The 10,000-nt window shown below is 47.0% G+C and overlaps 1 protein-coding gene across 1 annotated transcript in view; it reads right to left on the reverse strand.

Moving 5' to 3' along the window:
- Window positions 1-10,000, reverse strand: part of tnfrsf21 (tumor necrosis factor receptor superfamily, member 21) — a 32,208-nt gene that overhangs the window by 7,707 nt on the left and 14,501 nt on the right. Inside the window, exon 4 of the mRNA XM_080523992.1 lies at window positions 1,969-2,234. Within this exon, the coding sequence (XP_080380118.1) occupies window positions 1,969-2,234 (266 nt within the window). The remainder of the gene's footprint in view (window positions 1-1,968; window positions 2,235-10,000) is intronic.

Below are 10,000 nucleotides of genomic sequence, written 5' to 3' on the forward strand. Positions count from 1 at the left end.
CATAAACAAGACTGGGATAGCAGCACCAACCACCACTCCCTCCTTCTCCTCACCTCCCTCCCTCCCCTCCCCTCCCTCCCTCCCTCTCCTTGCCTCTCTCCCTCCTTCTCCCTCTCCTTGCCTCCCTCCTGTTCTCTCTCTCTCTCCTCACCTCCTTCCCTCCCTCCCTCTCTCTCTCCTCACCTCCTTTCCTCGCTCCCTCCCTCTCTCTCTCCTCGCCTCCCTCCATCCATCCCTCCCTCTCCTTCCCTCCCTCCCTCCCTCTCTCCCTATCCCCCGTCCATCCCTCCCACACAGAAGCCTCTTCTGTTGGGGTCACCCAACAGCACCTAATTTATCAATGACCACGTCTGGCAGGTGTTGTTTCCATGACAACATGTATGTGTGTGTGTGTGTGTGTATGTGTGTATGTGAGGTCATCCTAAAGGCATCTACACCACATGACCCAGAGGCTGATTCCATGGAATGAGGAGGAATCTGGCTCCTCTTGTGTATCTGCACACACACACACACACACACACACACACACACACACACACACACACACACACACGCTCCAGTCCTGTACATTGTGTTCCTGTTCCCTGCCAAGAACCGTGCTTCCCTCCCCAAAAGATTTATTACCGGTTCTTTCCCCCTGCTATCTCATCGATCGAGAGGGAGAGAGAGGAAGAGGCCACACCCGATATCATTATCATCCTGGGGTTATTAAGTAGCGATGACAAGCGAAATTACAACAGGCATCTGGTGAGATATACTATCTCTGGATCACTCACTGTATATTTAATAGCAGGGAATTAACAGGCCCTTAACTGTAGCATCTGACCTTGAAGCAGACAAGGAGAGAGAGGATAATGGGATATGAATCTGAGAGTGAGGAAGGGAGGAGGAAGAGAGGAAGAAGGAAAGTGGAGGGAGATGAATGATCCGTTCAGGCTCATATATGCTCGTGATTCTCCTCCTCTCCTCCCTTCTGCTCTCCTCTCCCCTCTCCTCCCCTCCTCTTCAATCATCCTCTCCTCCCCTCTCCTCCTCTCTTCTCCTCTCCTATCATCCTCTCCTCCCCTCTCCTCTCTTCTTCTCTCTCCTCCTCTCCCCTCTTCTCTCCTCTCCTCTTTCTCCCCTCTCTCCTCTCCTCCTCTCCTCTCCTCTCTTCTCCTCTACTCCTCTCCCCTCTCCTCCTACCCTCTCCTCTCCTCTCCTCTCCTCTCCTCTCCTCTCCTCTCCTCTCCTCTCCTCTCCTCTCCTCTCCTCCCCTCTCCTCTCCTCTCCTCTCCTCCCCTTCTCTGTCCTCTGTCCTGTCCTGTCCAGTGCTATGGGCCTATGGAACAGATGCCAGGGCAGTCACACGTTCCCCTGGGGCAGAACTGAATGGCGCTATAGTCTTGGGACTGGTTTACTAACTAGCATTGTCATCGGCATGTGCTCTCTCAGTTTATATGCACATGTTTGTAAGTGTTTGTGAATGTTTGTGAGTTATTTTGTGTCAAACAGGGCCCATCATCTAACCATTTTGCATACTGTACACTCAACTGTACCTTGCTCTTAATAGAGAGTTCTATGACAGAGATTTGAGAGAGGTAGACAGGGAACAAGATTCCGAGACTTGCTGTATATCCAGCCCTTTGTTCAGGAGAGGTTTAGAACAGAGACTGAGACTAAGAAGGAGATGAAACAGGAATCGAGGCCAAAGATTTCAGAGCAGACTTCTAGGTCTAGGTCAGAGGTTTGAGAGGAGATTTCTAGGTCTAAGCCAAAGATTTCAGAGGAGATTGCCAGATCTAGGCCAGAGATTTGAACTGAAGCAGAAGTTATTCTAACCTGAGGATTATCTAGGCCTGAAGGCCAGAGATTTAACCTGAAGGACAGATATTTAGATTGAAGGCCAGAGATTTCAACCAAAGCCACCGATTTCAACTGAAAGCCAGAGATTTCAACTGAAGGCCAGATGAAGATTTTTCCTCTCACCTGCGGATTGTCTTCCATGACGCAGCGTATCTTCTCCACCACGTCGATGCGTCGTTGGCGGTGCAGCGCGTTGATCAGCTTTGCCAGGTTGGCGTCGCTGTCGCGGATGGTCCAGTGCTGCAGGGCGGCGTATGCCCGCTCGTGTTCTGAGGAGTAGCCGTTGGAGAAGGCGGCAACCTCACGCTCCGTGGCGTTGGCCAGAGACTGGTACATGTTGATCCACTGGCTGCCGATCTGAGCCGACACCAGCTTCAGGATGTCCACACCTGGGAGAGGAGAGGAGAGGAGAGGAGAGGAGGGGAGGGGAGGGGAGGGGAGGGGAGGGGAGGGGAGGAGAGGGGAGGGGAGGGGAGGAGAGGGGGGGAGGGGTGGGGAGGGGAGGGGAGGGGAGGAGAGGGGGGGAGACGAGAGGAGAGGAGAGGAAAGGAGAGGAAAGGAGAGGAAAGGAGAGGAGGTCAATGTTAGGTCATGTCAATTGGACTCTTTCAGGATAGTGAAGAGGATTGGTGGAGGAGTGCGTATACATTGCATTATTGATGGTTTGATTGTTGTTCGCTGCTTTGTTGAGGAGCTAGCTTGCCCTAAGCATTGCATTACATCATTTACGGCTGTATTCTATGTACAGTATATGATCAATACACTTTGATTTGATTTTGATTTGAGTGTGGTCTTGTCCAGGAGAAATGGAGTGTGTGATGATCGAAGAATCATGGTCTGTTGTGGTGCCTTTGATGCTGTCTCTACTGTGTGATAAATGTACATTACATTTTATACATTTAGTAGATGGCTTTATCCAAAGCGACTTACAACAAATACATTTGTCTAAGTAAGTGAATCATCTATACATCAGGCATCATAAGAAAAACAATTGTTTGCTAGGACCAGGGCCCATTGGCAGTCACAATGCTAGAAGAAGGAATAATATTTGTTTTATTATTATTATTTTATTTTTATTAAGGCCATTGCTCAATGTTTTGACAACTGAACACAGTTGTACTGTGTACAGTAGGAAGTGCCTCAGATGGTTCACAGGGACAGCCCTAAGAGGAGGTTCCTCCAATTGGACATCTGTCTGGACTAACTCCATTACTAAATCACATGGATCCTTTGTTTGAATCACAAGACATTTCAGTCAGTTTTTGATACTCCCCGCCCTAGTTTTATTTGCAGCGTATGGGTTAACAGGAGTGTATGGGTTAAGGAGTCACGTTGAAAGGAATCATTTCATTACTTGATTTGATTGGAACCTTGTTCTTCTCATAGTGCTGTCTCTACGGTGCACATATCCTGAAACTCTCAGATGTGTGTGTGTGTGTGTGTGTGTGTGTGTGTGTGTGTGTGTGTGTGTGTGTGTGTGTGTGCGCGTGTGTGTGTGTGCATATATGCACGTGCATGCATGTGTGGTGTGTCACTTTGTGACCTCTCACCTAAATCATATATATATAGATGACGGATGTAAACAGTGTCATGAAATGCTTCTTCGCACATGTCTCTATATGTAGCTCATTGGGGGATGTTAAATCATACTGGACTGTTCTTACTGTTTATAATGTTTCAGATGTCTATTTTATTCCAATGCCACATGTTGTTGTTGTTGTTGTTGTTGTTTGTGATGTGATAAAATATCTATTTGTCTGTTTGTCTGTTTGTCTGTCTGTCTCTCTGCCTGCCTGCCTGCCTGCCTGCCTGTCTCTCTCTCTCTCTCTCTCTCTCTCTCTCTCTCTCTCTCTCTCTCTCTCTCTCTCTCTCTCTCTCTCTCTCTCTCTCTCTCTATCTATCTATCTATATATCATTGCCCTCAGGAAGAGTGCACGGTCATGAGTGAGTTAGTGGGTTTCCAGGAATCCACTCAGGGGAACCGATCCCTCGTTGAGTGTAACCCCAGCAGGTGCATCTGATGTCCAAGACCCTTTCACCCAGAACAGACAGTCCCTCCAGCATGTCCAGACACACACTCACACACACACACGCACGCACACACGGATGCACACACTAACACATACATTACACACACACACACACAGTCACACACACACACCACTCACACACACTCACACCACACGGCCTGACCAGACACAGACACAGCTTGATGTGGGAGACATGGCATCTGGTGAGGTGGGACTGGTCTCGACCGAGTGAGTGAGTGTTATTTTGGCGTGCGAGATCAGCACTCGCCTGCTGGGTGGCTGTGTGTGTGTGTGTGTGTGTGTGTGTGTGTGTGTGTGTGTGTGTGTGTGTGTGTGAGAACAGCACTCTCCTGCTGGGTGGCTGGGGGAGCCTTGAGGGTCTGGTTCTCTCCTTTCAGACCCTTGTGTACATCAACATGGTGTAATACGAGACATGCGCCCAGACAGTGCCTTCAGGGATTAATAAAGTAGTGTTGAATCGAATTTGTATTAATTGAATTGAATTGAATGTCTCGAATGCACAAACTCACTCTACCATACCCTAGATAAACACACACATCATATTTAGGCTTAACTCCCCCCCCCCCCCCTCTCTCTCTAACAACCACAGCAGCGGTGAGGTGATAAAGACCTTTTCTGGACCAAAGGTGCACCAATATGGAACAGCAGGGGATTATGGGAAATGCAGTCCTGACAGCGGTTAACTAGAGGTCCTAACAGGGCAATACTACAGCATGCAGTGTTGTGACACAGTTGTTGACTAGCAAATGACAAACGAAAAATGTGTGTCTCATCAATCTCAACCATTTATGTGGTTGCTCTTTCATACTAGTACTCCCCTCTTTAGCCAAGGTGTTGATAGATTCGAAGCTCTACTTTAACGGACGACTATGTGGTGTTGAGTGTGTGACGCATTTTGTGTTTTTAGAGAATGCTGACTCGTGGGGTTTCGATGTAAAAATAGGCTGAAACAAGAGTGTTAAGAGTTGCCCACACCACGACCTCTCTGAAGCACGGGAGTCTTATCTTGAGGACATCCTACACCGCACCCAGAAGTATGTCTCGAGGGACTTGTTCCCGACAGGACATGAGCCAGACAGACATAAGTAGTGGATCTCAGGCAGACAGACGAATCTTCCCTGAGGTGGCTGGCTTCCTTGTTCAAAACAACCTCGTCACTTCACACCAGACAAGGGAACAGGTGCAGTACAGGATGTCCCCGTGGTGAACTGTGTCATCCCTGCCTCCAGGCAGAACCAGGTTTGATTAAAAAAAAACACACACACACACACACACACACACACACACCTTTTTCCTATGTCTGGGTGAAAGGTTAATTCAACACTCACATTATCAGATGAAACAGGAAGAAAAACCCTCACTGAAAAAACTGGGGGATTCCATATCTATCTACTCACTGCATTTTTCAAGTACAATATATCTCTTACATTGGCTGAGTCTAAATGGATCTGACCTCCTAAAACCTGCTCAAACCCACCTACAGACCGACAGACCCACCTAACATAACACATTGATGTGGATCATGGTGATCCCTGATTGTAGTTGGTTTTCAAAGCTGATGTCAAGTGCATAACACTTTGATAGTTTAAAAAGATTGGGATTAGGAGACTAGGAGAGCAGTGGATGTAGAGCTGTGACCTGTCCTACACCCTCCGGGTGTACTGTATGTGTGTGTGTGTGTGTGTGTGTGTGTGTGTGTGTGTGTGTGTGTGTGTGTGTGTGTGTGTGTGTGTGTGTGTGTGTGTGTGTGTGTGTGTGTGTGTCTCTGTGGCTGTTCTGTGTTGGGGTTAGAGAGGCGACTCACACACAGAGAGGCCACTCACACACACACACACACACACACACACACACACACACACAGAAACACAAGTGCACGCCGCACATACAGACACACACACATACACACACACACACACACACACACACACACACACACACACACTAATCTCACGTGCCAGGTTCCAAGGCCCTACTTGGCCTGTCCACTTTCATCTCTCCTCTCCAGCATTACTCAGTGTGTGACAGCCAGGGTGAAATGGGCTGTCTCTGATTCAGAGGGCTCTCTGACCTACATAAGTCTTCTGATGCTTCAGTATGCTAGACAGCACATGTACCAGGGGAGGCTGGTGGAGGTAGAAATCAGAGAACAAGCTCATTGTAATCAATGGAATTCCATTCCTTGCATTACAATGAGCCCATCCTCCGATTTCTACCTCCACCAGCCTCCCCTGATGTACAGCATCAGTGGAGGTGACCCTCTGTGGCTCAGTTGGCAGAGCATTGCGCTAACAATGCTTAGGTTGTGGGTTTGATTCCCGCTGGGACCATACAGAAAAATGTATGCACTCACAGTCAAATGGCATACATATTATATTACCATGCCATGTTAACGTCCAGCTTCCTAATCCCCCTGGAGCAGAGAGTCAGTGGTGGCAGATCGGATCAAAACAAACCACAGAGAACCGACAGCTATAATATGGCTGCCGATCCCGATGTCAGATGTATGCCATATAGCCAAAAGTATGTGGACACAATTATGATCTGGGGTTTTTCATGGTTTGTGCTATGCCCCTTAGTTCCAGAGAAGGGAAATCTTAATGCTACAGCATACAACGAGATTCAAGAGAGTTGTATGCTCCCAACTTTGTGGCAACAGTTTGGGGAAGGCCCTTTCCAGTTTCAGCATGACAATGCCCCCATGCACAAAGCAAGGACCATAATGACATGGTTTGCCGAGTTTGGTCTGGAACAACTTGACTGGCCTGCACAGAGCCCTGACATCAACCCCATCAAACAACTTTGTGATGAATTGGAACGCCGACTGCGAGCCAGGCCTTCACGGCCAACATCAGTGCTCAACCTCAGTAATGCTCTTGTGGCTGAATGGGAGCAAATCCCCGGAACCATGTTCCAAAATCTAGTGGAAAGCCTTCCCAGAAGAGTGGAGGGGGGACCAACTCCATATTAATCCCCATGGTTTTGGAATGCGATGTTCAAAAAGCATATGAGTGTGATGGTCGGGTCGGGTGTCCACATACTTTTGGCCATGTGGTGTATTACTGTAGTCAAATTATTACTGTATTCAAATTATTACTATAGTCAAATGCCTCTGGTCTGGCAATGATGGTGCATAGATACGAGCGGAGACAAGCCTCATCCGAGTCCTGCTTTCTGGCAAGGTACGAAGCCCTCGGGGGAGAGGAAGCTATTTTCAGATGTGAGAGGGTATTTAATGACTCAACAGAAAAACACCCTGTCACAGTGCATCACCTCCATCACACTGGGCCCTGCAGGACCTGAAGACAGGCCAGAATGGTGAAACATCCAAAATGTAGAAGGTAGAAAGACATGGACTAGAGCTGACACAGTTGCCGATTTTCATTGATATAGAAGAATGCCCTTTTTTTTGTGTACGGTAGAGGACGCAGCGCACTATCAAATTAAAAACCAAGTTGTGTGTGTATGTGTGTGTGTGTGTGTGTGTGTTTGTGTGTTTTCGTTATGTTTTGGATCTAGGTTATACAGTCTGTAAATCAGGGGAGGCTGGTGGAGGCAGAAATTGAAGGATGGACTCATCGTAATGCATGGAATGGAATATGGAATGGTATCAAACATACAGCATGTGTTATACACATAGTATTTGCAATTATAAAAAATGATCAATAAATGCAATTATACTTATACAAAATGATTAATAACTGCAATTAAAGTTTACAAAATTATTTCCCTTCCACATAAACCCTTACCCCCACCACAGAGCCTACAACAGTAGGATGTGGTGGAGCTGTAATGTCTTCATTAGAAAACTTACAAGAGGCAGCCAACCAACCCGCCAACCAACCCGCCAACCAACCAGCCAACCACAACAGGCCTGAACACCAAGCTGGGATGTAGATGTAGATGTAGATGTAGATGTAGATGTGTGATGATGTGTGATTTGACATGTCAGGCTCAACGGCTCAGAAGAACGTTTGATCTTGTTAACTCAAAGCTTGGTTTCAGGTTTGGCTCCATCACTCTATTCTGTATTCTGCTGCCATATGCTCTTATTCAAAGAAAGAACGCATGAGAAATCGTAGTAAAATAGGAAATACCGAAGGCGCAACGAGATGAGGGTGGGGTACGTGGATCTAACCGGCTTGTGACCTACTTACTGTATCTCACTGAATAATACGATATCCTGTCAATTGATGATAACAACAATTGAATCACAGCAAACAAAGTTAAGAGGTAATTAATTAATTAATTAATGAGTGAATGAATGTGTAGAATGTTATGAGGCTGCGGCACGTGCTAGCAATAGAGCAGCGCAGCTGGCTAACGCAGACCACCCCCTAGCCTGGGCACTCCCTGTGGCCTAGCCCACCCCCTAGCCTGGGCCCTCCCTGTGGTCTGGCCCACCCTGCTGCTGCACAGCCTATACCATGGTGGGCATCGTAAACAGCCGCTTCACGGGGTGTGTGTGTGTGTGTGTGTGTGTGTGTGTGTGTGTGTTTGTGCGCTACATCCACCCTGCTTGCCCTTCACACTACTTGGCCTTGTGTAGAAGAATGTGTTATTTGTATGATCTCTCGTTCTTTGTTGTATATGTGTTTCCCATTCTGCCGTTTATGACCTCAGCTTTAACTACTCTAGTAAAGAGACATTAGGGCCATCTGGGGAGCCAATCACACACCTGGGGTGGATTACCACAATGTTTTGTTTTGTTTTTGAGAGAGTAAATAGCTGCGTGAAGTCGACCACTAGATTGGTAACACAACACACACATACATGCGTCCGTACACACATGCACACACACGCACACACAGACACACACACACGCACACAAACACACACACACACACACACACACGCACACAAACACACACACACACACACAAACACACGCACACACACACGCACACACACACACACACACACACACACACACACACACACACACACACACTGTTCCCGTGCAAAACTAGGCATCCATTTCATAAACATTCTCTAACCCTTCTCAAAGTTTACGCTCTGAATTAAAATCTTCTTTGAAGTCCAAAATACAATTAAATTCCTAGAGGTATGGGTGGTACAAACAACATAGTAAAAATTCGGATTATTTGTGTATCTGGACAAGTTTATGAATTACTCCACTATTTTGAGAGTACAGTTGTAAAGACAGGTATGCAAACATTCAGTGTTCTGAGACACTCAACGTCTTAATTAAACATCTTAATTACACGTCTTAATGATGCCAGACGACGTTAAACCCGTTGGATGCGTAAACACTTGAAAAAAAAACTCCTAATAAAACAGAACAAATCCAGGTGAAAATAAAAAAGTGGTTTCTCCTTGAAGACTTATCTAGAAAGAAGACCAGATTTAATAGTTCTATAAACATTGTGCCTTTCAGGAATAACAACAAGGGTTGTTATTCCTGAAGGTTCCGCTAATAAACTGCAAATATAGATGTCATGTAGATCATGGTTAATATCAGTTCCTCTTACTCTGTCCAAATACCTATCAATATTATCAATTGACTTTCCAATTCAACTGCTCATCATGCTGTCCAAATGCCTATATCACTGTTATCAATTCACTTTCCAATTCAACTGTCTATCACTCTGTCCAAATGCCTATATCACTGTAGTACAAAACAACCATTTCAATGTTCTCCTGTGCTGACAGGCTTTAGGTAGAGAAGTCTTCAACATGGCGTTTATCTCTTCATTCCACACAGCGGGAGCCCTGAACTCAGACACCTCCTGTGACATGTTTCTCTGAAAGCTGAGGCCCACCCAGCCTCCCCCTTCCCCTCCCTCCCTCCCCCCCCCCTCGTCCTCCCCCGGGGGGCATGTGTCTGTGCAATGATAAAGTTGAGAGCTACTCTCCCCGACTGAACGACCGACCACAGAGAACTGGTATAATCTGGTTTAAACTGCACCGTGTTGGAGCTGCTAGCTCTCTCACAGGCAGCTATCTGAGTCTGACATCAGAAGGACGCTGTGTAGCTGTGGAGCTGTGGAGCTGCTGCCTCCCGCTGCTTGCCCGCCTGCCTGCCTGCCCGCAGTACTGGGATTTCACTAGCGTTACCTAGCAGCCTCTACCAACCAACCACCAGC

The sequence above is a fragment of the Nansenia antarctica genome, assembly GCF_963989245.1.
Source record: "Nansenia antarctica genome assembly, chromosome: 1".
Taxonomy (NCBI): Eukaryota; Metazoa; Chordata; class Actinopteri; order Argentiniformes; family Microstomatidae; genus Nansenia; species Nansenia antarctica.